General features: G+C 40.0%; 2 protein-coding genes across 3 annotated transcripts in view; both read left to right on the top strand.

Annotated features, from left to right (window-relative positions):
• MAPK4 (mitogen-activated protein kinase 4) overlaps nt 1–3,850 on the top strand; it is a 100,854-nt gene extending 97,004 nt beyond the window's left edge. For both annotated transcript variants that reach the window (XM_060761256.2, XM_067464655.1), the window contains 2 exons: nt 391–592; nt 1,883–3,850. In XM_060761256.2, the coding sequence (XP_060617239.2) occupies nt 391–592; nt 1,883–2,570 (890 nt within the window). In that variant the 3' untranslated portion in view covers nt 2,571–3,850. The remainder of the gene's footprint in view (nt 1–390; nt 593–1,882) is intronic.
• Nucleotides 3,851–15,447: 11,597 nt separating this feature from the next.
• Nucleotides 15,448–27,420, top strand: part of ME2 (malic enzyme 2) — a 48,963-nt gene continuing 36,990 nt past the window's right edge. The window contains exon 1 of the mRNA XM_060761258.2: nt 15,448–15,592. The gene's annotated coding sequence lies outside the window, so the exon portion shown is untranslated. The remainder of the gene's footprint in view (nt 15,593–27,420) is intronic.

Here is a 27,420-nt window from a genome sequence, read left to right as displayed (position 1 = left end):
TGAAAGCCTCATGTACTTGGGAGTATGCTCCATGGAAAATAGTGGAGCTTATTTCTGAGGAAGCATATATTGGATTACAATCCCTGGCCCTGTTAGCAATCTCTACTGTGGGTCCTGCCCTATTTTTAAGACTGCTAACGTCTGCAGGCCTCCATATCCTTCCGAAGCAGACACGTCATCCTCATTAAGTATAATTAGAGTTCTACTTTTGAATCAAGGACAATTACCACCCGTAATTAAATAGAAGTAGAGCTTTAAAGGTTAAGTCATCTGATTTCATACAGTGTTCTTATCGTGCCTATAATAGTCCCATGAAACATCCCATTTAGGAAACAGAGCCGGTCTTGCCTCTGTGCAGCTGGCCTGATTATTTCTCTGCCACTTTTGCAGCCATCGATTTTCTGGAGAAGATCCTGACATTCAATCCCATGGACAGGCTGACCGCTGAGATGGGTCTGCAGCATCCGTATATGAGCCCGTATTACTGCCCGGAGGATGAGCCTGTTTCTCAGCATCCTTTCCGCATTGAGGATGAGATTGATGATATTTTGCTGATGGAAGCCAACCAAAGCCAGATGTCCAACTGGGAAAGGTATATTTATTTATGAAGTTGAATTTGTATCAGAATTCTGTAAACAAACAGAAAGCGAGATCAAGAGCATTTCGCTGAAACTCCCATTGCTTATCCATATAACATCCACAAAAGTCAAAGCAGAAATGTGGAGCGGTGACTGCAATCCTTTATAGACATTAAGATTTGGTTGATAATTTACAGCAAACTGTCAGAAGCCAATGGAGTTGTTGGACAATATTTCCAGTGTAACACAGCTATGTCAAATCAAATCAAATCAAATCAAATCAAATCATTTATTTTGCTCATTGACCAGCACAGCTATGTCTTTTCATTTCAATTGACTGTATTTATTTACTTAATTTTTATCCCACCTTTCTCCCGGTAAAGGGATTCAAGGTAGCTAACAGCAAGCATGATTTTAATTCAATTAAAAGCAGAGCAAATGCATTAAATATAAATATAAACATTAAAAAGCAATTGAATCATTTGTTTCATGGAGCATATAAATATTAAAATACAATTAAAACTATGTTCAAATCATATATTCTTTAAGTACCAGATTAGATCATTGTGTATGTTTGGACTTTTGATCCACCATTGTTGTTGTTGTGTGATGTCAAGTTACCTCCATGATTGATTACTGTTAATGGGTTGTTGTAGGGTTTTTCGGGCTATATGGCCATGATCTAGAGGCATTCTCTCCTGACGTTTCGCCTGCATCTATGGCAAGCATCCTCGGAGGTAGTGATGTCTGTTGGAACTAGGAAAAGGGGTTTATATATCTGTGGAAAGACCAGGGTGGGACAAAGGACTCTTGTCTGCTGGAGCTAGGTGTGAATGTTTCAGCTGACCACCTTGATTAGCATATAATGGCCTGACAGTGCCTGGAGCAAACTTTTGTTGATAGGTGATTAGATGTCCTTGTTTGTTTCCTCTCTGTTGTTTTGCTGTTGTAATTTTGGAGTCTTTTAAATACTGGTAGCCAGATTATTGTTAATTTTCCTGGTTAGCTGTTGCTTTTGTTGTTATTTTAAAAACTAAATTTAGAGTTTCTTTACCCTTGCTGTTCCTTTTAAGATGTCACCCTAGAAAATTCTAGGAGAGATGTGGCAAGATTAAAATGTATCTGTGTATTGTATATATTGAGTCTCTGTCAAGAGAGAAAAATCCGCATATAAATAAATAAAATATTTCTTTGAAACAATTAATTAAAAGGAGCAGGGCCCAGATATTAAGGAGTTTGGGTAACTACTGGAATATGAAATCTTTACCTGTATCTCCAACTCTGTTGTCATTTCAAACCTGTAGGTATCAAGTGAGCTTGTCTTCGGATGTGGAATGGAGACAGGAGAAGTGCCAGGATTTGGAAGAGGTGCAACGTGATCCTCGAGCCGGATCGGGATCCATTGCTGAGGAAGCCCAAGTGGATCCCCGCAAATACTCCCAGAGCAGCTCAGAGAGATTCCTGGAGCAGTCCCATTCCTCCATGGACCGAGCCTTTGAAGGGGATTACGGCGGATCGTGTGATTACAAAGTGGGATCACCTTCCTACTTAGACAAGCTGCTATGGCGGGACAGCAAACTTCATCATTATTCGGAGCCTAAACTCATCTTGGACTTGTCACACTGGAAAAGGGCATCTATTGCGCCCGCAGCAGAGTTAGCTTTGGAAGAGGAACCGTCTAACCTTTTCTTAGAGATTGCCCAGTGGGTGACGAGTACACAGACGGGACTCGATTGCCCCAATACTGTCCCAGAGATCCAGGAACGGAGTTTGCCGTCTTCACCTCACCATCTCCAAAGAGAATCCAAGGAAGTTGACAGCAAAAGTGACCCTCAGTTCGATTTGGACGTCTTCATTTCCAGGGCGCTGAAACTTTGCACGAAGCCTGAGGACCTTCCAGACAACAAGCTCAAGGATATCAATGGTGCATGTCTAGCTGAACACCCAAATGAGATTGTACAAACAGAAGTGTACCATAAAGAAAGATGGTAAAACAAAAGAAACAAACCAAGGTTTTGGTGATCTCCTTCCCAAAAAATCTTCCATTTTTAGGCATTACTTATCCAATGATGAATAACAGCCAAGATGTGATCACACACAGAGAATATGTTGGCTTCTTATCCAATGCTGCTGAGATGCCTTCACGTTAAGGGCAAGCACAAACCAAGATCCCCTTTTGAGGCCTTGAAAGTAAACCTAAAAGGAGTCCTGGGGTGTGACTGAAATGTGGGGATTCTTCCGCTGCCTTAACAACCTTGCCTTTTCCCTTTCGGGAGCATGTGTCAGACATCAGCCTCCAGTGCAGAGAATTTAACACACAAAATGCTGCACTTTTAATTTTACTGAGAAGAGTCAAATAACTTCTGTCCTGAGAGCCAGGAAGCTTTGAGGAGTCCTCCGTCAGATAGCCAGAAACCCTATTTCTTAAAAACATTGCAACCCACATTTGGTGTGACCATTTCCCATGAGTTTTCAATCTTATTGCCATGACATTTGTAACACAGGCCAGTGTAGCATCTGTGTTACAAACTGAACATGGAGCTAAGAGATGGTCTCCAGAGCTTGGAAAAGTTGCCCTTTCGAATTCTAATTCTGCATTTGACTCACAATGAGTTTATGATTGATTGGGAACTCCCAGCCTGTAATTCATGGTCAGTTTGTGGTTATTGAGGGAGAAGCCATAGCCCAGTGAGAGATAGGCAAGGTTAGCCCAACTTATCTTGCTGCCTGGGACACAATAATAAACAACACTATCAACTAACCAAGTTAAGACATAGTACCCAAAACTAGCTAAATTACTCTGACATCTAAAGTACATAAGTTTTTCTTCCTGAGCTCTGATAGTGCAACACTCCCAAAATGGTCTAACTACTGATTTGCTAACTTCTCATGACACCTCCATTGCTGCTTGATATGGATGCCTTGCTTTACCTCATGCTAGGGCTGGTTCCAGAGTTGCATGCTTTGCATGGAGAAGGTTCTGCCTTCATTCTCTCAACTTTAGTTAGAAAAGTTCAGTTACTAATTCAAAGAATTGGAGAATTGGAAAAGTCCACAAGGACACTCCGGTCCAACCCCGTTCTGTCCTGCAGGAACACACAGTCAATAAGGCGCTCTCAACAGATGGTCATTCTATCTCTGCTTGGAAACCTCCAGAGAATCCACCACACTCCCAGACAACATAAACTACTGTCAAACAGCACTTATCACAGGTATGGGCAAACTTGAACCCTCCAGGTGTTTTGGACTTCAGCTCCCACAATTCCTAACCGCCTACTGGTGGTTAGGAATTGTGGGAGTTGAAGTCCAAAACACCTGGAGGGCCCAAGTTTGCCTCTGCCTGGCTTATCATCATGAAGTTTTCCTTTTCCTATAGCTTGAATACCTTGTTGTCAGATCACACCTGAAAAACTGTCTAATTCTGGGCACAGCAATTCAAGGAAGATGTTGACAAGCTGGAATGTGTCCAGAAGAGGGTGACTAAAATGATCAAGGGTCTTTAAGTCCTATGAGGAGTGGCTTAAAGAGCTGGACATGTTTAGCCTGCAGAAGAGAGCGCTGAAAGGAGACATGATGAGGGCCATGTATCGAGGTGAGGGGAAGTCATAGGGAGGAGGGAGCAAGCTCGTTTTCTGCTGACCTAGAGACTAGGACATGGAACAATGGCTTCAAACTACAGGAAAGGAGATTCCACCTGAACATTAAGGAAGAACTTCCTAACTATGAGAGCTGTTCAGCAGTGGAACTCTCTGCCCTGGAGTGTGGTGGAGAGTCTTCCTTTTGGAAGCTTTTAAATGGAGGCTGGATGGCCATCTATCGGGAGTGCTTTGAATGCGATGGCCCACAGGGTTTCTTCCAACTCTATAATTCTGTGAATCTGAGGAGCAGCAGAAAACTTGGTCATCTTTAATGTGACATCCTTTCAAATGGTTAAATATGGCTGTTATGTCCCTCTCAATCTTCTCTTCTCCAAGCTAAACATACCCAGCTCCCTAACTTGCTCCCCATAGGGCTTGGCTTGCAGATCTTTGATCATTCTGGTCGCCCTCCCAATTTGCCCATATCTTTCTTGAATTGTGGTGCCCAGAATAGCATGGTAATCCAGGTGAGGTCTGACCAAAGGAGAACAAAGTGGAAAATAACCTCTGCAGGAAATAATGAAGAGCCATTGCCAGCCAGAGTGGACTGTACTGTATCAAATGAAGACTGAATCAAAGGGGAACTTTTTATGTTCTGTCCACAGCTTTGTGGATAGAGGGCTCATTGGCTAGATCCCATTGTGCTGTTACTATTTTATGCCCAGAAGAAGCCTTCTGATTCACTTTCTGTTCTCCAGGGCCTAAAATGAGTCAAAATGCATAAATGCTCCTCAAGAATGTATGGGGGTTATTTGGGGGGTAAAACCAAATTTTTATTTTTGCATGTTTTCATGGCTTTGCAACAGACATTACTGCTTGCACAATGGTGTAATTCAGTGTCAGTACATCAGTGAGGCAAAAAGTGCAGTGTGACCTCCATAATTGCCATTTCATTGATCCATATCTGACAAAATATGTCTTCTCTGGGCATTTATCTAGGTCCCCAGCATGATATTCCTGGGTCAGAAGGTCTTCATTTCAATTGGATTCGCTGTTATCCACAGTTTTGCATATCCACACAAAGTCTGAGAATGTATCCTCCATGTATACATATACTATAATGGAAAGATTTCCATTTTTGTAGCACCTGAATTTAAAACCACTGGGTTCAAAGTTTCATTCTCATAGAAAACCAAACTTGGACCAAGATATAAACTGTGAATAATAGCATTGAGATATACACTGCAAGGTTTTTCTTTCTTTATTTTTGGGTACATTTTGCAACCAAAGCACGGATCTGTTCACAAGATTCAGAACTGTAAGAGTGATGAGCTTACGTTTTTCTATTTTGTTTCAGGATATTGATATTGTCAGTTGTGTATCCTGTTGTATTTAGGAGAATACAAAGCCCATATCTGAACAGAGGAATGACCTACACATGTGTCTTAGGGCTGAAAATGCAGCTTCAGACCCTGTCAAATCCTGGTCAAGTTACCATCTCTCTTGCCCTTGAACTGATGATGTGTGAATACTATATGAATGGCTTGGATAACTCAGCATTAAGTGATTGCATGCACAAAACCTGGTGGTCTGTACATGTTATTGTGATGGATTGTGGCACATTATACAACAGGCAGGGGAAAGTTCTTTTTTTTATTGAGGGCCAAGTTGTTTCAGAGCAGTTTGCAATGGGATGTTGCACCAGTGGTAGACAGGGCAAGAGCCAAAATAAATAATGCATCTTCCTTCCATCCAACTTTATTCCTTCCTTCCTTCCTTCCTTCCTTCCTTCCATATCCTTCTCTCTCTCTCTCTCTTCCTTCCTTTCAAAGGGGGTAGTGTGGAAGGGGCAAACTACACTTCCAGAAACCTGAGTGGATGCAATAGTGCTTGCTTGAGCTCAGTCCAGAACCAACTCTTACTTAGTAAAATAGTAAAAGTTGAGCTCTAGACTCTCCATTCCAAGAGGGCTATTAGACAGAATGGATCTGAAGCTTTAAAAGTTACTTTTAGAAACTACAACTAGTAATGGAGATTGGAGGGGTTTTTGGAACTGTCCAGATTGTAACTTTTTCCATAGTCTTGTATGTGATCCAAGATGTTCAAGAACGGAGACCCAAGGAGCAAATGCCAGTGCTATTAAAACCAGGCAGGGTTTGAGATCAGATGCAGGAACCAGAGAAACAGAGTAAATATTTACCCATGTCTTCTTGAAAGAAGAAACAAATTGCTTAGATTGAGAAGAAATCTGCAAACGTCGGTGTTATAGGCAACGATGGGCAGAAATTGGCCCTAAGGCTCATATAGCATTGAACCTACATTTCCATCACACCACCCAGTGTACATCCAAACCTGATATTGGAAGCTGTGGTGATTCTGTCCTAGTTTAGTAACTGGGTCAGAAACCAGAAATCTCCAAGTAAGTCTGAAACTATAGAGAACCATTGCTGTCAAAGTTGGCAAGATTGTTTTAGAGTGGTAGTTCTCAACCCGTGGGTCCCTAGATGTTTTGGCCTTCAACTCCCAGAAGCTGGTAAACTGGCTGGGAGTTATAAGCCAAAACTCCTGGGGACCAACAGGTTGAGAACTAATGGTTTAGACAGACCTCTGTTTTGACTCAATACTAAGTGGCTTCTAATGTTCATTTATTGGCTGGGTGGATGTCTTGTTGAATTCTAGACTATCAGAGTGGAGAAGCATAGGCTATATCCGTTATTCCTGGGATCCCAATCTGACCTGGTAGGGTGTTCAGCTAGACAATAGTTGGATGGACACATATCTCTTCCTCATGATACTACTATTGGGTGGCTTCCTAGCTTTTATGTAGTGTCCTTTCTATGACCCATCTATTCTAACAGGGTGAAGCACATCTCTTAAGCTTAGTTTACAGGTGGATATATTCAGTTAAGTAAACAATGGGTGCATCTACACTGTAGAATTGATGCAGTTCATCACCACCTTAAATGCTCATGGCTGAATGCCATGGAAACCTGGGGGTTGTAGTTTGGTGAGCCTCTAACACTTACTTACTTACTTACTTACTTACTTACTTACTTACTTAGGTGACCCCTAATTGGACGAGTAGGATAGTCTTCCAGGATCAGTATTCTTGTGAATCCGTAGGTGACTGTGGAGCCTATTCTTGACCTGCATATTTGGCAGAGAAAGCAAAACACCTTGTACAACTACAACCCCCAGGATTCCATAGCATTGAGTTATGGTGATTAAAGTGGCATCAAATTGCAATAATTCTACAGTGTAGATGCATCCCATTGCCCAGAGTTTGCAAGACCTGAGCAAAGCTGTTGATAACAGCTCTGATTCATGGAGAGCTCACATTCATGGTGTTGCCATAAGTTGAGGTTGACTTAATGGCAATTAACAACAACAACAACAACAATGCTTAGTTGCTCATAGTAATAGCTGCTGATGTTATAGGTCTCGCCTTTAAACCTCTGGTCCTTCCCACTGCTGGAATGCGGATCTCAATAGCCTACTTGAATTAGAACTTGTCCCTTGGGATGAAAGACATAGTTTCCCTCCCCTTTGCTTACCAGCTGCTCCTGAAATGCAGAGCTCAATTTTCCAGACCAGCAGTGAAAGTAGAGCCCTAGTAAAACTTCCAGGAGTAAAGTTCCTGCTGTGAACCTCAGCTCTAGATGCCTCCCAGCGCCTTACACAAGTATTAAAAGTAGGAGGTCGATCATAGTTTTGCCTTAAAATTTTGCAAGAGGAGTTTGGTCTTTTTCATGTATTTTACTATGTCCAATCTCAAAAGGAAAAACGAGAAAGGATGGGGTTTGGTTTGCGAAATGCTGCCAAATTTTGAATTTATGTGCAGTTTCGTTTCAAATATATTACTGAACCAATTGTTCTCTATCAGTAAATAATCATAAACTTGAATGTTCATTATGATCCCTTACCTGTAGACTAGTGGTTCTCAACCTGTGGGTCCCCTGGTGTTTTGGCCTACAACTCCTAGAAATCCCAGCCAGTTTACTAGCTGTTAGGATTTCTGGGAGTTGAAGGCCAAAACATCTGGTGACTCACACGTTGAGAACCTCTGCTGTAGACCATGGCAAGTGAGGCCCCTTCCACATAGCCACATTATCTGCTTTGACCTGGAATATATGGCAGTGTGGACTCAGATAACCCAGTTCAAAGGAGATATTGTGGGTTGTTCTGCCTTGATATTCTGGGTTATATGCCTGCCTGGAAGGGCCCTGAGTCTTGAACAGGGTTTATAATACCTTTTTTGCTTTAAGGCCAGTGACTCTAGATCTTGTATTTAAAGAAGAAAATGACACAATTGAGTGTTTCCCAGGATTAGTCAAGTCTCAACTTCAGCATTTTTCCCAACCGCAGTTGTTTTGCACTGAAGTGTCCTTGTAAGATAAAGGAATGGAGATAAATTTCAAAGAGATGTTGTAAATAAACAAAGATACACACAAATAGCTGTGGTGCGGGCTCTTTTTTCATTCACACTTCTGAACACCTTACTAATTAATTGATATAATAATTTATATCTTGAAAGAACTGTTATATAATTCAATTTAATCTGCCTGTTCATTTTTTTAAAAAAAGCAAGTTGAAAATATGTAAATACTACATGTTTTCATTCATGGGAGCCCCCAGTGGTGCTATGGGTTAAACCCTTGTGTCGGCACAACTGAAGTCGAAGGTTCGAATCTAGAGAGAGCAAGAATGAGCTCCCTCTGTCAGCTCCAGCTCCCCATGTGGGGACATGAGAAAAGCCTCCCACAAGGATGGTAAAACATCAAAACATCTGGGTGTTCCCTGGGCAACCTCCTTGCAAAACATCCAATTCTCTCACACCGGAAGCAACTTGCAGTTTCTCAAGTCGCTCCCGACACACAAACACACAAATTCATGGGACTGCGTTATTTTTTCTACTAGCACTGGAAAAGGTATCCTATTTATTATTTGACTCATGTATCACTATTGCCATTTCTATACCAGAGATTATATATTTTAATTAAGTGCATTCAAAAGTGTTGGGGTTCCATAGAACTCATAAGATCCATGTTGCACTTTTTCAGTTGATGGATCCTAATAGGAAATAAGCATTGGATACAAGTGAAGGAGGAAAACTCCTATATAATGTGTTCTATTTAATGTAAGTAAACAATTATTCTACATTCATAACATTGGAAAGCTTTAACACTTTGCTGAAAAGTTGTTTTGGAAGGAGGGGAATAAAAGCTCTGATCTTGAGAGCTAAACATGTTTTGGGGAGATGGGCATCTAATACAGTCTGATGAAGAACAAAAGAAGTGGGTTGTTGTAGGTTTTTCCGGGCTATATGGCCATTTTCTAGAGGCATTTTCTCCTGACGTTTCGCCTGCATAGATGCAGGCGAAACATCAGGAGAAAATGCCTCTAGAAAATGGTCATATAGCCCGGAAAAACCTACAACAACCCAGTGATTCCAGCCATGGAAGCCTTCGACAATACAACAAAAGAAGCCTTATGGCACCTTAAGGACTATAATGTCTTATTTGGCACAAAGTTCATGGACACCAACCTACTTCATCAGATTATGGAAAGATTATGAGTAGCGCCTGGAAAGTCACTTTTGAGGCTACAACTTCCAAAATTATCCAGGCAAAATGGCTACTTTCAGATGTTAGGGTTAATATCAAGAAGATGCAAAATGAAAGATCCAGAAATGGTTTCTCCAACAAATGATGTATTTCAGCAAACATTATGCCATTAAAAATTGATTTCAGAAACTGAGAGGGAAATGACTTCTCGCAGTTTGGCTCAATGTAAGCATGACTTCCTTTAGCTACACAAAAATAATCAAACTTGAAAAAGTAATCCTAAAAAAACCCTTGTCTTTCCAAGCTCGGTGTAGAATTCAGGTAGAATTCAGGTGCGAAGATTACTGCAGACACAGACTGCAGCCAGGAAATCAGAAGACATTTACTTTTTGGGAGGAGAGCAATGACCAACCTCGATAAAATAGTGAAGAGTAGAGACATCACACTGGCAATGAAGATCTGCATTGTTAAAGCAATGGTATTCCCCGTAGTAACATATGGATGCGAGATCTGGACCATAAGAAAGGCTAAGCGAAGGAAGATAGACGCTTTTGAGCTGCGGTGCTGGAGGAAAATTCTGACTGCTCACTACAGGGAAGGATATTAGAGGCAACAATAAAGTATGTTGGCCACATAATGAGAAAACAGGAAATCTTAAAGAAGACAATTATGCTGGGGAAAATGGAAGGAAAAGGGAAGAGGGGCCAACCAAGGGCAAGATGGATGGCCACGGTTGACAGGGAGCTCTGGCGTGGGCTGGTCCATGAGGTCATGAAGAGTCAGAAGTGACTGAATGAATAAACAACAAACAAAATGTATTTCAGCCTACAACATTCATAAAAGCATAGTTTCCATATTGGTTAATCTGCAGCCCACACAGCATTTGCAAGTTTTCAGTGTGCACACTTCTATAATCATCATCATCATCATTATCATCATCATCATTCATTGAGCATATCCTCAGCTGCTGCAAGAAAATCACAGAGATGCACTACAAACATATAGTAATATACTGTATAATACTGATATTTTACTATGTTAATAATATAATATATTGTACGAAAATATATATTGTAAACCGCTCTGAGTCCCCTTCGGGATGAGAAGGGCGGCATATAAATGCCGTAAATCTATATAAATAAAAATGAAATGTTAGTTCGTTCTACCATCAGAACTCAAAAACCACTGGGGGAATTGACACCAAATTTGGACACAAGACACCTAACAGTCCAATTTATGGCCTCCACTAAAAAAATATATGATTTTGTCATTTGGGAATTGTCGTTGCTGGGATTTCTAGTTTACCTACAATCAAAGAGCATTCTGAACTCCACCAATGATGGAATTGGGCCAAACTTAGCACACAGGGCTCCCATGACCAACAGAAAAAACTGGAAAGGTTTGGTGGACATTGACCTTGAGTGGGAATTATAGTTCACCCACAACCAGAGAGCACTGTGGACTCAAACAATGATGTACCAAACTTGGCACGAATATTCCATATGCCCAAATATGAACACAGATGGAGTTTGGAGGAAATAGACCTTGACATTTGGGATTTGTACTTACTGGGATTTATAGTTCACCTTCATTCAAAGAGCATTCTGAAATCCACCAATGATGGAATTGAACCAAACATGGCACACAGGACTTCCATGACCAACAGAACACACTGGAAGGGTTTGGTGGGCATTGACCTTGAGTTTGGGAGTTGTAGTTCACCTACATCTAGAGAGCACTGTGGACTCAAACAATAATGGATCTGGACCAAACTTGACACAAATATTCCATATGCCCAAATATGAACACAGATGGAGTTTGGAGGAAATAGACCTTGACATTTGGGATTTGTACTTACTGGGATTTATAGTTCACCTTCATTCAAAGAGCATTCTGAACTCCACCAATGATGGAATTGAACCAAACATGGCACACAGGACTTCCATGACCAACAGAACACACTGGAAGGGTTTGGTGGGCATTGACCTTGAATTTGGGAGTTGTATTTCACCTACATCCAGAGAGCACTGTGGACTCAAACAATGATGGATCTGGACAAAACTTGACACAAAATTTCCATATGCCTAAATATGAACACAGATGGAGTTTGGAGGAAATAGACCTTGACATTTGGGATTTGTAGTTACTGGGATTTATAGTTCGCTACAATTAAAGAGCATTCTGAAACCCACAAACGACAGAAATGGGGCAAACTTCCCACACAGAACCCCCATGACCAACAGAAAATACTTAAGGCCATCCAGTCCAACTCTCTCTACCAGGGCGAGAAAATGTAATCAGAGCCCTCCTGACAAAGAGCCATCCAGTCATAAATATAGATAGATAGATAGATAGATATGATTCTCTCTCACACACACAGATATAGTATCATAGATTTGAAAGGTACCCTTAAAGAAGGACTATGATATCTTGCAGATTCCAGAGTAGGCAAACCAGACACTCTCCACATCAACACTGACAAAGAAACAACAAGAAATACTGTTTACTCACAAGCAGAAAGGAATTACATATATTAGATGTAATACTTTTTCATTACTTTATTTTCCAGATCACCAGACTGGGCCACAGCAACACATGGCAGGGGACAGCTAGTAAATAAATAAAATACAAACAGAGGCACAACTCTGTGGCCCAAATGATTCATTGGAGCTTATGTCACAGTGAGTCAGTGCTAGGGAAACATGGGAATTGTAGTTCGGTGAGCCACCAGTCTTCATTTTCTGCTCTGGCAGATGGCCCATTGAGTTGGTCTGGCAAAGCTGGGCACAAATACACAAACACTCATATTGAAAGTCATCCTTTAATATTGGTCTCCCCTTAATTTTAACTAGCACAATGGGATGAGACAGCAGCCCTTTCTGTAAATCTGTCCTTTGAATATATCTCCCAAGTTACTTAACTACCGGAAAAAAAATCAGGAAAATTATTTAGAGCCAGGCTTACAATAGTTAAGAAACTTTTTGAACTGGAACGCCTTTGGTTCACTTTTTAACTCTGAACAATCTGGATTTGAACACATAGGACTTGACAGATAATATCCAAAGAATCAGATTCTAGCTCAGGTCTGTTCTAGTTCATTGTCTATTACAGTACCAAGGGAAATAATAGCTTTTGCTAAGATCAGTCACTGCCCAAAACAATATCCTCAAGCTATTGCATGGCACAGGATTCGTCTTTGTGATGAAAAGTTTTGGAAACATTAAAAAGAATGGAAGTTTGAAATGATAACATGAGAAAATGGCTAGGGAATCGCATGAGCGCCCTCTTTTGGTCTTCTGGTGTAATTGCTCATCCTGGTTTAAACCATATTTTGGATTGGATGGACACTGGTTATTTCGTGTTTTCTATTATCATATCGTCTATTGTCACGCAGGGTTTGCTCACAAGCTTCTTACTGACTTAACAAGTCTCTATTAAAGTTAAATACTCTTATTGTATATTTCTATGAATTTTGGTTTTAGTTGTGTGGCCTTCTTCAAGAGAAAAGCAGGATAAAAATAAAGCAAATACATAATAAGCCCTAAACGGTTCCAGTCTGGCTTACCTATCTGAACGTATCCCTCCTTATAAACCATCTAGGACTTTAAGATCGTCTGGAAAGGCCCTGCTCTCCACCCCGCCTTCCTCGCAGATGCGTTTGGCGGGGACGAGAGACAGCGCCTTCTCAGTGGTGGCCCCTCGGGTATGGAACACCTCTCCAGGGATATAAGATCGGCTTCTAACCCTTCTAACATTCCACAAAATGGTTAAGACCTGGCTCTTCGAGCAAGCTTTTTTCTACTGGAGCATAATTAGATGTAAATACAGCGGTGGCTCAACCCATTACGCAAAGTAAGCATTCGCAATATAGTTGATTTTGCCCAGGGGCGCTCTTGAGGTGCTCTTGGGGGAAAATAGACCTTGACATATTCCCTAGACATTTGGGAAGTGTCCGACATGTGATCCAATACAAAAGCCAGCATAATGATTATTAGCATAGCACAATATTAGTATTATATATTAGAGACTAGGACGTGGAACAATGGCTTCAAACTACAAGAGAGGAGATTCCATCTGAACATGAGGAAGAACTTCCTGACTGTGAGAGATGTTCAGCAGTGGAACTCTCTGCCCTGGAGTGTGGTGGCTCCTTCTTTGGAAGCTTTTAAGCAGAGGTAGGATGGCCATCTGACAGGGGTGATTTGAATGCAATATTCCTGCTTCTTGGCAGAATGGGGTTGGACTGGATGGCCCATGAGGTCTCTTCCAACTCTTTGATTCTATGATTCTATTATTATACTGTACTATACCACTATATTGCAATATTATTAGTAATATTACATGTACATATTATATACAATTAATATATTATTATATATTATTGTTTTGTACTATATTATTATACAACCATACATATATAAATACTACCAGTATATTATACTATTAGTATTATATAATTTATTATTTACTTACTTACTATATTTGTATACCGCCCTTCTCAGTCCGCAGGCGACTCAAGGCGGTTTACAGAGGCAACAATAAAATGCCCAACAACACCATAAAACATTTGAAACATTTAAAAACATTAACATCTATATAAATAAAAATGTAATGTTCGTTTGTGGGATTAACATAACTAAAAAACCACTGGACGAATTGACACCAAATTGGGACACCACACACCTAACTGTCCAACGAGTGTCCATCACCCTTAAACACACACACACACAACCCCAGCGGAACAGACTTAAAAAACCCCAAAATACACACTAAATACATATACACATAAACTCATATACATATACACATGCACACATTCATACATACACACACACACATATATATATGCACAAACACACACAAATATACATGCACATACATATACATATGCACATACATATATACATAGACACATGAGCATACACATACATACACACAAATATGCATATAGATAAGAATGCACATATACACAATATGCATGTACACATATAAACACACAAATATATACACACATATATACATACACACATATACACTCAAATATGCATGTAGACAAGCACACACATATGCACAATATACATGTACACATATAAACACACAAATACACAAATACACACACACATATATATACACACAAATATACACTTCCCCAGACCCACATATATATACACAAACACACGTATATACACAAATATATACACACACATAAACACACACACAACACATATACACAGACTGGGCCACAGCAATGCTTGGCAGGGGATGGCTAATATAATATAAAACCATAACAAGATTAATAAAACAGAAATGATTAGCATCTCCTAGTTAAAACGTCCAATCTCATCATCCAGTTGCTTCATATTCCTATGTCTGTTACACAATATAATATATTGTTGTGTATCAAATAATAATAATAATAATACTTGCACTCAGCCTTGTTTAGCATCCTCTAGTTCTTGCAGCATCTCCTCCAGAATCATCCAATCAGATCTCTCCTTTTCCTCTGCATCCCTCGGTGGTCCCTAAAGGCATTTATCTTTACGAGAGAGCGCTGATTGGCTGCCTCGGGCCGGCCCATATCAACATATTCAAATTTCCGCCTCCCTCTCTTCCTCTCCGGAGAGAGAGGTGAAACCGAGCTGCGAAGCACCATTGGATGAAGCCCGCCTCACCTCGGCTTGTTATTGGCTAAGAGGGGTTGTCACTCAGAAAAATCTCCCTCCTCTTGGGTGTCCCGCCTTGCCTCCGTTGTGTGAGGCTCATTCACGCTTTGGCTTCGATGGAGGAAACATCGCCGGTGGGAGAAGGCAGCGTTGAGGAGTAGCAGCCCTGGAACAAAGAGGCCGAGGTGGCTGCTACAGCTCCTAATTGGGTAATGATTGTGTACATTTATCAACATTAGAGCCCTTCCTTCTTGGGTTTGCCTTTTATGGCATTACTGGGTTCATTTTTGTGTTCTTCCTGGTTGTCTTCCTCTTTGGGCCTTGGATTTACACTGGAGGAGAAGGCTTTTCTGTTGTGAGCAGGATAGATTCCCAATGAAGGCCTATTGATAGGCCCAAAGCAACAGGCACTGGGCTTGGCACCTGTTTGGAAAGGGATCTTGGTAAATATTTCAGCATGGTTGTAATGATGTACTTTTATTTAGTTCTCGTTTTAATTCTATGTTAATGTTTACAATCTTTAGGCTGTAAATAGTATTGTTTTTAATAATAATAATAATAATAATAATAAGCAACATATCCAGTATGAGGATTTAAAGATAGAACTGCAAAGACTGGCACAAACCAGTAAAGGTGGTCCCAGTGGTGATCGGCACACTGGATGCAGTGCCTAAAGACCTTGGCCTGCACTTAAAAACAATCAGCACTGACATGATATGAGGATTTAAAGATCGAACTGCAAAGACTCCGGCACAAACCAATAAAGGTGGTGATTGGCATACTGGGTGCAGTGCCTAAAGACCTTGGCCAGCACTTACAAACAATCGGCACTGACAAAATTACTGTCTGTCAGCTGCAAAAGGCCACCCTACTCGGATCTGTACTCGTTATTCATCGACACATCACACATTCCTAGACACTTGGGAAGTGTCTGATGTGTGATCCAATACCACATAGTAGTTTTTTTTTAAAAAAAAATGATAAGCAACATATCCAGTATGAGGATTTAAAGATAGAACTGCAAAGACTGGCACAAGCCAGTAAAGGTGGTCCCAGTAGTGATCGGCACACTGGGTGCAGTGCCTAAAGACCTTGGCCTGCACTTAAAAACAATCCGCACTGACATGATATGAGGATTTAAAGATCGAACTGCAAAGACAAACCAATAAAGGTGGTGATTGGCATACTGGGTGCAGTGCCTAAAGACCTTGGCCTGCACTTAAAAACAATCAGCGTTGACAAAATTACCGTCTGTCAGCTGCAAAAGGCCACCCTACTCGGATCTGTACTCGTTATTCGTTGACACATCACACATTCCTAGACACTTGGGAAGTGTCCGACGTGTGATCCAATACAACAGCCAGCAGAGTGATCTTGTTTGTTGTGGACTCATCTTGTTGTGTTTCAAATAATAATGATAAAATCTTTATTTGTATCCCGCAAAAACAACATGAACATGTCAGAATACTCTGGGACTTCCAAATTCCGACTGACAGAGATTTGGAGCACAATATTTATTTATTTATTTATTTCGAGTGCTTATACCCCGCCCTTCTCAACTCCCAATCTCACAATCATAGAAAAAAACAAAGTATGAATCGTCAATATTGCAGTTGCAGGTGACAGCAAAAGTGATGAGAAGCAACTGGAAAAGCTTACATGATATGAGAATTTAAAGATAGAACTGCAAAAACTATCATAAGCCAGTAAAGGTGGTCCCAGTGGTGATCGGCACACTGGGTGCAGTGCCTAAAGACCTTGGCCTGCACTTAAAAACAATCCGCACTGACAAAATTACCTTCTGTCAGCTGCAAAAGGCCACCCTACTCAGATCTGTACTCATTATTTGCCGACACATCACACAGTCCTAGACGCTTGAGAAGTGTCCAGCATTTGATCAAATACAACAGCCAGCAGAGTGATCTTGTTTGTTGTGTACTAATCTTGTGTTTCAAGTAATAATAATAAAATCTTTATTTCTATCCCGCTTTTCTCCCACAAAGAGATCCAAAGCGGCTTACAACATATTAAGAGCAATACAAGTCCAAAACAATCAGCATCTATTACACATAAAACTATCTATAAAGTAAAACATAAATAAGCATTTTAATAATAATAATAATAATTTTCATCAAATAGTTTTACTTCCTTCTGAAGAAAGACGTGATAAAGAATCCTTTGTTGCACTTTTGGTGTGACTTTCTTTTCCATGGTATATGTGTTATGGTGGAACTCTTGAGATGTGAACACTATGTTGATGTTTAGAAAAGGGATTATGTATGGTTGTCAAGAAAAGAAAGGGAAAGGAGAAAAGGGGGGGGGGAGAAGGAAAGGAATAATAATAATAATAATAATAGGGGGGGGGGCAGTGGGTTAAACTGCTGAGCTGCTAAACTTGTTGACCGAAAGGTCGCAGGTCCGAATCCAGGGAGTGGTGTGAGCTTCCGCTGTTAGCCTCAGCTTCTGTCAACCTAGCAGTTCTAAAACATGCAAATGTGAGTGGCTCAATAGGTGCCGCTCCAGTGGAAAGGTAATGATGCTCCATGCAGTCATGCCGGCCACATGACCTTGGAGGTGTCTACGGACAACACCGGCTCTTCAGCTTAGAAATAGAGATTAGCACCAACCCCCAGAGGTTGACACAACTGGACTTAATGTCAAAGGGAAACCTTTACCTAATAATTATAATTATAATGATTCTGTCAGCCCAAGAACAAGCCATTAGAACCAGTGCCATCAAAGCCAGAATTGAAAAGTCCACAACAGATTCCAAGTGTAGACTCTGCAAGGAAGCAGATGAAACAATAGATCACATCCTCAGCTGCTGCAAGAAGATTGCACAGACAGACTACAAGCAGAGGCACAACACCGTTGCTCAGATGATCCATTGGAACTTGTGCCACAAATACCATCTGCCTGCGACAAAGAACTGGTGGGGTCACAAGCCGGAAAGGTTACAGAGAATGAACATGTCAAACTCCTCTGGGACTTCTGGATTCAGACAGAGTTTTGGAGCACAACACTCCTGACCTCACAATCGTGTTAAAAAACAAAGTATGGATCGTCGATATTGCAAACCCAGGTGACAGCAGATTGAAGACAAACAACTGGAAAAGCTGACACGATATGAGGATTTAAAGATTGAACTGCAAAGACTCCGGCACAAGCCAGTAAAGGTGGTCCCAGTGGTGATCGGCACACTGGGTGCAATGCCTAAAGACCTTGGCCTGCACTTAAACACAATGACGCTGACAAGATTACCATCTGCCAGCTGCAAAAGACCACTTTACTAGGATCTGCACGCATTATTCAGCTATACATTACACACTCCTAGACACTTGGGAAGTGTCCGACATGTGATCCAATACAACAGCCAGCAGAGTGTCTGCCATGGATTCATCTTGTTGTGTTTTGGCCTTCAATTCCAACTGGTAAACTTGCTGGGATTTCTGGGAGTTGTAGGCCAAAACACCTGGGGACCCACAGGTTGGGAACCATTGCTTTAGTCTTTTCTAACCAAAAGAGTGTTGGAGTTTTATGAATTACAACTCCCAGGATTGACTGTGAGAGCCGTTCAGCAGTGGAACTCTCTGCCCCGGAGTGTGGTGGAGGCTCCTTCTTTAGAAGCTTTTAAACGGGCTGGATGGCCATCTGTCAGGGGTGATTTGAATGCAATATTCCTGCTTCTGGCCAGGGGGTTGGACTGGATGGCCCATGAGGTCTCTTCCAACTCTTTGATTCTATGATTCTATGATTCCATAGCATTGAGCTGTGGCTATTAAATCAGTGTTAACCTGCATTGATGCTGCAGTGTAGATGCACCAAGAGACACAACATCACATTCTTGAAGGTTGCTTCCTAAACTCTCAGCCAATCTGGATGTATATTGACTATTGGTCTTCTTTGTCCTTAATTTTATTTATATTAGAAAGAGACCATTGTAAATAGATTTGTATACGATTAAAATAGTGTAGGGAGGCCTTTTACTTATTTTTTCCTCCCCTTTTACTTTAGCAGTTCGATGTGTCAGCTCTTGGCCTGGAATGAACTTTTTTCTCAGCACCAAATGCCAGGAAGTGAAAGCCTCAAACTCAGGAACGAATATTTTGACATGACTGTTCATTTCTGTAAAGCCTTCCCCTTTTGTAATGAGTATAAACAGAATGTATTGTCGAAGGCTTTCACGGCCGGAATCACTGGGTTGTTGTAGGTTTTTTCGGGCTATATGGCCATGGTCTAGAGGCATTTTCTCCTGACGTTGCATCTATGGCAAGCATCCTCAGAGGTAGTGAGGTCTGTTGGAACTAGGAAAGTGGGTTTATATATCTGTGGAATGACCAGGGTGGGACAAAGGCTCTACAGGCCACGCATGTCATTCCACAGATATATAAACCCTTTTTCCTAGTTCCAACAGACCTCACTACCTCTGAGGATGCTTGCCATAGATGCAGGCGAAATGTCAGGAGAGAATGCCCAAAAAAACCTACAACAACCCAATATAAACAGAACTTTGAAAATATTTTGCTTTGGGCTCTAGCTCCGAGAATCCCCTAATCAGTGAATGGAGATTTCAAATACAAAGAAGTGGTTTTTCTCAATCTGTTATTTCATGATATTTGTAAAGCTTAGAAATAACAAGTGAAGAAGAAATAGGAAGGAGAGAGCCAAAGGCTGCATCTACATGTAGATTTAATGCAGTTTAGCACCATGTTATCTGCTATGACTCTATGCTGCGTAATCCTGGGATGTCGAGTTTGATAAAGCACCAGCACTATTTTGCAGAGATGACTAAAGACCTTGTAAAACTACAATGACTTCACAGTCTTGAGCCTTGGTAGTTAAAGTAGTGCCAAACCAGGCATGGACACACTTTGGCCCGCCAGTTGTTTTGGACTTCAACTCCCACAATTCCTAGGAATTGTGGGAGTTGAAGTCCAAAACACCTGGCGGGCCGAAGTTTGCTTATACCTGTGTCAAAGATGTACCTATAGCTTCTGCCTCCAGCTTCTGGTCTTTTGATCATGTAGTTTGGTCAGTATATGTTGTTGTTGTTGTTGTTGTTGTTGTTGTTGTTGTTGTTGTTAAATGTAAATATATACCACTTTTTTCTCCTAAAGAGACTCAAAGTAGTGAAGAAGGACTAGTATGTGAGGAAATCTGTGTTGTGGTTCAGATCAGATAGTTGTTCCGTCGGCTTGCACAAATGTGTGACAACCAAACCGTAATGCTCATTGCTCATGTACTGTTGTGCTCTGTGGCTTCATGAAGGATCTGCTTTAGAAGTAGGCTTGGGATCTTGCAAGCAGAGTCATCAGGCAGCCAACAGGTCACAACATGATGCTCTGGGGATTGGTTGTGAACTTATTTATGGGAAAACACATAGAGCTTGCCTTTCTTGTGCTTGCGCATCACTCTGGGCAGGTAATAATTAAACCCAAATAGTAAAGTAGAATCAAGTTTTAAAGTGGCAAGAGCATGACATCAGATAAAACCAATACATTAAGTGAAAGGGACTTGGTCTTCTGATTCTCTTAAGAAGGTTATGCGTTAGCATTTTTGGGGTACATCTAAAACTATAGAATCAAAGCAGTTTGATTGCTCAGTGCTATGGAATTGTGACAGCTGCCGTTTGACAAGGTCTTAAACTTTCTCTGTCAACAAATCCTGGTACTTCACCAAACGACAATTCTCAGGATTCCTTAACACTGGGCCATGGCATTTAAAGCAGTATTAAACTGTATTAATTCTGCAGTGTAGATGCACCCTTGGTCTCCCAGAATTCTGTGATATACCGTATATACTCGAGTATAAGCCGACCCGAATATAAGCCGAGGCACCTAATTTTACCACAAAAAACTGAGAAAACGGATTGACTCGAATATAAGCCGAAGGTGGGAGATGCAGCAGCTACTGGTAAATTGCAAAATAAAAATAGATACCAATTAAATTACATTAATTGAGGAATCAGTAGGTTATATGTTTTTGAATATTTACAAAAATGGTAATTTAAGATAAGACTGTCTAACTCTGATTAAATTATTTTTTATATTCTTCAATGTAAAAGTGCTTACGTATCCTTTCAATAATAATAAAGAGTAACATGATAAATTGAATAATAACAATAATAATAAAAAGAGTAAAACAATGAATGTAACAATAATAACTATACAGTAAAATAATAAATGTATAATAATAGAGTAAAATGATAAATGTAAGAATAATAAATAGAATAAAATAATAAATGTAATGAAAATAATAATAATAATAATAATAATAATAATAATAATAGAGTAAAATAATAAATAACCAATAAAAATGACTCGAGTATAAGCCGAGGGGGACTTTTTCAGCCTAAAAAAAGGGCTGAAAAACTAGGCTTATACTCGAGTATATACAGTACTTGGAAAATCTTGCTTTTTGTTCCTATCGATAGCATGAACATCATAGCTGAGGCATAAAGACAGGGCATTCTGGATCCGTCTTTGAGCATGTTTAGACCACTAAAGTATTTTTGGGGCCTGTGAACTCCTCCAGAATTTCTACATTGACTTTCAGACAAGAGTAAAAGATGAATAGCTTCTTCTGGAGCAGAAATTCATCTTTTAAATAGTTTCTAGCCTATTCCCTTTTGACATTCAGAAACTCATTTTTTTCAAGGACAAAAGTGGAGTTCTGATGGAGAGTTCAAAAACGTGGACACTTGTGACATTGTCATTATTTTTATGTGGGTTTTCTTGTACCACAGAGATTCACAGGGGAAGAAAATTGACCTTACGACTCCAGGACCACTTAAGCAGTTGGACTTAAGTGGTCCTGGAGCTTTAAGGTCATCACCAAAATGTTGGACTTTGCCCAGAAACTATAAAACCTATAGCCTTTGCAAGATAGGTACTTATGTCCACTTATAATAAGCATTCTTGCTGTTGTATTGTGAAACAATTGGATTTTCCAAAGGTAGTTTGATGTCAAACCTATTGTTCTGTCGCAAACTAGATGTAACTGCAACAAGCGTCAGCACAGGCAGGTCCGACCTTGTCATGAATGGATGCTCTTGGCACGCCGTACTTAGCTGTGTCCTAGCCATTCAGCCACAAAGGTGAATCTAGAAGTTGTATAGGTCACAACTATGGCTTTTGCAACCCATGAGAGAATCTGTTGAGGTTCATTTGTGCGTGAGAACTTCATTTTCAGATATGTTCCTCCTGAAACTCTTGAGAAAAAGAGCAATTTAGCAAAGATGCCTATTGCACAGGCTGTCCTTTTCAAGGAAAGAGGAGATGTAAAGGCATTTTTGGCAAATGAAAAAAAAAGTGTTATGAACACATCCACAATCTTTCTGTCTGAAAATGGCACAGCTACCTATATACAAATATGCATGTTTGTTCATAACAGTAAGATAGGAATCTTGAGTTTCAAACCACAATGTGACTGAATGACCTCTTGGTGCCCATTTCATTTTAGGTGGCCTTATGCACAAGTAAACAAACCAGAGGGTGATCGCTTTGTGTGATGTTTGAACCTGGAATTGTGGTTTGTTGTGTCCATACTAGCTAAGATGTGTAAGTCAAACAGTAACACCATTTTGTAAAGTGGGTTTGCAATCCGTAGTCCTCTATAATATTATTTACATTTCAATATGTGTGTTTATAGAATTTTTACAAAGTTTGTGTGTTTTGACCGGTCTGTAACCCGGAGAGGCGGGTAAGACATAATAATAATAATAATAATAATAATAATAATAATAATAATAATAATAACAACAACAACTACTACTACTACTACTACTACTGAAAAAAAGCTAACAAAACTTTTTGTTAGCTTTCCTCCCTGGTTGCTTGAAGTTATATTTTGTTTATCACAGGCAATCGGGCAAGTAGTTGATGTGAAGTTTTTGAAAGGCAATTTGAAGTTTCTTTTTGTATCTGCATAGTGCTCCTTATTCCACACATCCTGGTGAATGGGATTAAATGAAGATAAGCTCAGCTTTTACTATCTCAGTACAGTGGACCCTTGCTATTCACTGAGATTTGTTTCTAGGACCTCTCATGGAGACCAAAACTCATATATGCTAAAGTACCATTGTATACAATGGTTTGGCAATCTTGATAAAATAGTAGTTAGCAATGGTATTCCCTGTAGTAATCTATGGATGTGAGAGTTGAACCATAAGGAAGGCTGAGTGAAGGAAGATAGACATTTTTGATCTGTGATATTGGAGGAAAATTCTGAGAGTGCCTTGGACCGCGAGAAGATCCATCCAGTCCATACTTCAGGAAATAAAGCCTGATTGCTCATTGGAGGGAAGGGTATTAGAAGCAAAGATGAAGTACTTTGGCCACATCATGAGAAGACAGGAAAGCTTGGAGAAGATAATTATTCTGGGGAAAATGGAAGGAAAAAGGAAGAGTGGCCGACCAAGGGCAAGATGGATGGATGTATACTTGGACTGGCTTGACCTTGAAGGAGCTGGGGGTGGCCACGGCTGACAGGGAACTCTGGCATGGGCTGGTCCATGAGGTCACGAAGAGTCAGAAGCAACTGAACGAATCAACAAAAGAAAAATGACACACTTTGTATTAAATGGCAAAACCAAAGTCTCCTTTTTGTTTTTAAAATATTTTCAAGCCCATTGATACAAAACCTGTGGATTAAGAGGGCTCTAAACTGGAGCAATAGCCAGGTTGGCATTATTATTAAAAATTAACATTAACACTTCTAAAGGTTTGAGAAATCAAGAATAAATTGTGTACAATTTGTAGTCACTTTTTGCTCTTTGGGTTATGGCTTCTTCTTTTGATATGGACTTAATTCTTGATCAAGATGCCAACTCTCAGTCAGAATATTATAGATGCTCTAGGAAAATAATAATCTGAGATGAAATCTAATAGGGCGAGGGAAAGCAATTCTTTGTGTCTATTTAAAACAGAGACATAATGCGTCAGCTGATTGGCACCGTACCTGGAAATTGCCCGTTTAATAAATTATAGCCTGTTTTATCTCTCCTTAAGTGGTGAGCCAATCTCGTGTGTGCCTGTTTTGCCTCAAGCTAAGAAGGTCCAGTTATTTTAGTAAGAAGGAAGAACACTCGGGATTATGATTCAAATTATTGTTTGAACGGAAGGTGAAGTACCTCTTTAGCAGTGCTTTTGTTGACTGCGGATTAAGGTCTAGTTCTGCCTCATGGGGGTCTGCATCACTTCAGATTGTAATTTGGAGGCTTGAAGTGGGGGAAAATAACATCTACTGATCAGAGAGAAAACTTGCTAGTTTTCAATCAGAAGGTAATAGTTTATCTTCTGACATATTTGTTCTCTATGTGTGAGGGATGATTCCTATATAAGAAATCACTCCTTAATTAAAGTGATATGGCTTGCACATAAGTTTACTGTCTCAGTGAATGCTAGACTACATGTACCGGGGTGTTTATTGATGTGCCTGCCCTCTTCACAAACGATAAATAATAATGCTTAGTATTTTAACCATGTTTTCAGCCATTGGGTTCCCAGGATTGCACTGACAAGCAAGTAAAGTAAGCCCATTTCTGCTTTTTGGCTTTCAATCTGAATGGCATAATGCAAAAGTGGAAAAGAAATTGAATTGGAAAGTGTGGGGTATGGAAACCAATTCAGGCATATGTTCTCAAAGTTACACAGATTTTCTAATGATCATCAATAGAAACATTGAAGGGAAAAAACACAGCTAGCGTGCCCACAGTGCTCAGTTATAGTAATTTCTTATAACTTTTTAATGCTATGGCTTAATTCCACATACCGTATAGTTGAGTATAAGCCAACCCGAAGATTAGCCAAGGCACCTAATTTTGCCACACAAAAAACTGGGAAAGCATATTGACTTGAGTATCAACCGAGAGTGGGACATGAAGCATCAACTGGTAAATCTCAAAATAAAAATAGGTACCAATATGATTACATTAATTGAGGCATCGGTAGGTTAAATGTTTTTGAATATTTACGTAAAACTGTAATTTAAGATAAAACTATCCAACTTTGATTAAACCATATTCTCACCTTTTCAATGTAAACGTGCATACATATTCTTCCAATAATAATGGGAGCAAAATAATAAATGTAATAAAATAATAATCATAGAGTAAAATAATGGAAATGTAATAATAATAACAGTAATATTAGAGTAAAATAATAAATGTAATAACAATAATAATAAAGTAAAATAACAAACATAATAAAAATAGAGTGAAATAATGTAAATGTAATAATGAAATAATAAATAGAGAAAAATAATAAATGTAAAAATAACAATAATAAATAGATAAAATAATAAATGTAATAATAATAAATAGAGTAAAATAATAAATGTAATAAAATAATAATATAATAAAATAATGTAAATGTAATAATAGTAAGAAGAAGAAGAAGAAATAGAGTAAAGTAATAAATGTAATAAAATAATAACAGAGTAAAATAATAAGTATATGCTGAGGGAGGCTTTTTCAGTTTTAAAAAAGAGCTGAAAAACTCGACTTATACTCGGATATATATGGCAATCCCAGAATTTGGAGTTTGGTAAGGTACTTTGAATTCTCTAGTATGTTGTTGCGTGTTTCTAAGTCATTTGTTTTCAAAAGGGAATTTACCTTTGCCTTCTCCTGAGTCTGAGAGAGTGTGACTTCCCAAGGTCACCCAAAGGCTTCTCTAGCTGAGCAGGACTTCAAAGCCTAGTCTCCAGAGACATGGTCCCACACATAGTCCCTAAATCACACCGGCTCTCTCTAGTATGCCCCTTTGAACCACGTAGCACTAGAGCCCTTGGGCAGAGCATTCTCACTAAACTACAAATTCCACTGATTTGAATCTACCCAGTTTCTGAGTAGAAATGATGGGGTGATCTTGTAGTGTCTCATGTCTTCTTGGTGGTGCCAGTTGGCAGCTGTAGGAGAGGAAGAACCAAATGGAGCTGGTTCATCAGCAGAGATTTAACATAATCTCCTTCGGCTACAGTATGATGCAATGGCAAATCTGTGTCTGAGAACCAGAGCCTTTGAGACAGCAAGCAGGAAGAGAAGGCACGCTGCCCACCCCACGACAAGTGTTTCCTCTGTTTGAGAAAAAGTAAGACCTCTTTATTGCATCTGGCTCAACGTGGAGGGATCTGGAGTCATTGTCTAAATGCAAAGCATCTCCTCCTTTGGAATGCTAGTCAGCCTTTTTTTCCTTAGAAACTGGTAATGGGTGAGTCATGGCCTGTTGGAGCGGATTAATGTTTAGCTCTGCATATTAATGTTGTGCTCTGTTCTTGTTCATTGTGTCGACAACATTTATCTGTGGACATTGCATCAGGTCCTTTTGAGTAGACAGGGCCACTAATGATGGTGTGAGGAATTCCCGGCATTCAGCAGAATTACTGTATCACGGAGTAACTTAATCCCTGATGTTTGACAATGTTCTATTGCTCTTCCAAGGCTGTTTGGTATTGCAAAATATATTCATATAACTCTCCTTTCCAGGAATGGGCACTTTTCAGCTTCTTGGGGACTTGAGGGTTCCTTACCCAAGAACTGCAGTGCTGTGTAGGTATTGGCCTATCGTGCCCACAGTTGTGGTTATTATTATTTGCCTTCAAGTCATTTATGACTTCCAACAATCTTAGAGTTGATATTATCATAGAGGTCTTCAGAAGTGCTTTGCGTTTGAGGCAGATAGTGCGACTTGCCCAAGGTCCTTCTTGTTGGAGTTCAGCCTGTGATTGTGTTTTAGGATCAGGGTGCTTTGGATGTGGGGAATGATGTTAATGAGGTTCAAGATAAGTTTTAAGATGGCAATGGTTTGATCAGTGATATTGAGAATGACCAGGAGATCCCTGTAGTTTCCCATGAGAATGTCCCTGAGGGATATGGGGATGCACCTGCAGAAATTAATGAGCAAATAGATAACAAGCCAAGAGAGCAAATAGATAATGAGCCAAGAAAGCAAATAGATAACGAGCCAAGAGATAGACGAGAAGAGTTCAATCAAAACAGGAGGGCTGTGCAAAGGCTTAGGCAATCTTCCAGGCTTCG

The sequence above is a fragment of the Anolis sagrei genome, chromosome 2 (genome assembly GCF_037176765.1).
Source record: "Anolis sagrei isolate rAnoSag1 chromosome 2, rAnoSag1.mat, whole genome shotgun sequence".
In the NCBI taxonomy this organism is placed as follows: Eukaryota; Metazoa; Chordata; class Lepidosauria; order Squamata; family Dactyloidae; genus Anolis; species Anolis sagrei.
Note: the sequence above shows the minus strand (reverse complement) of the source record. Positions and strands in the feature narration are given on the sequence as shown.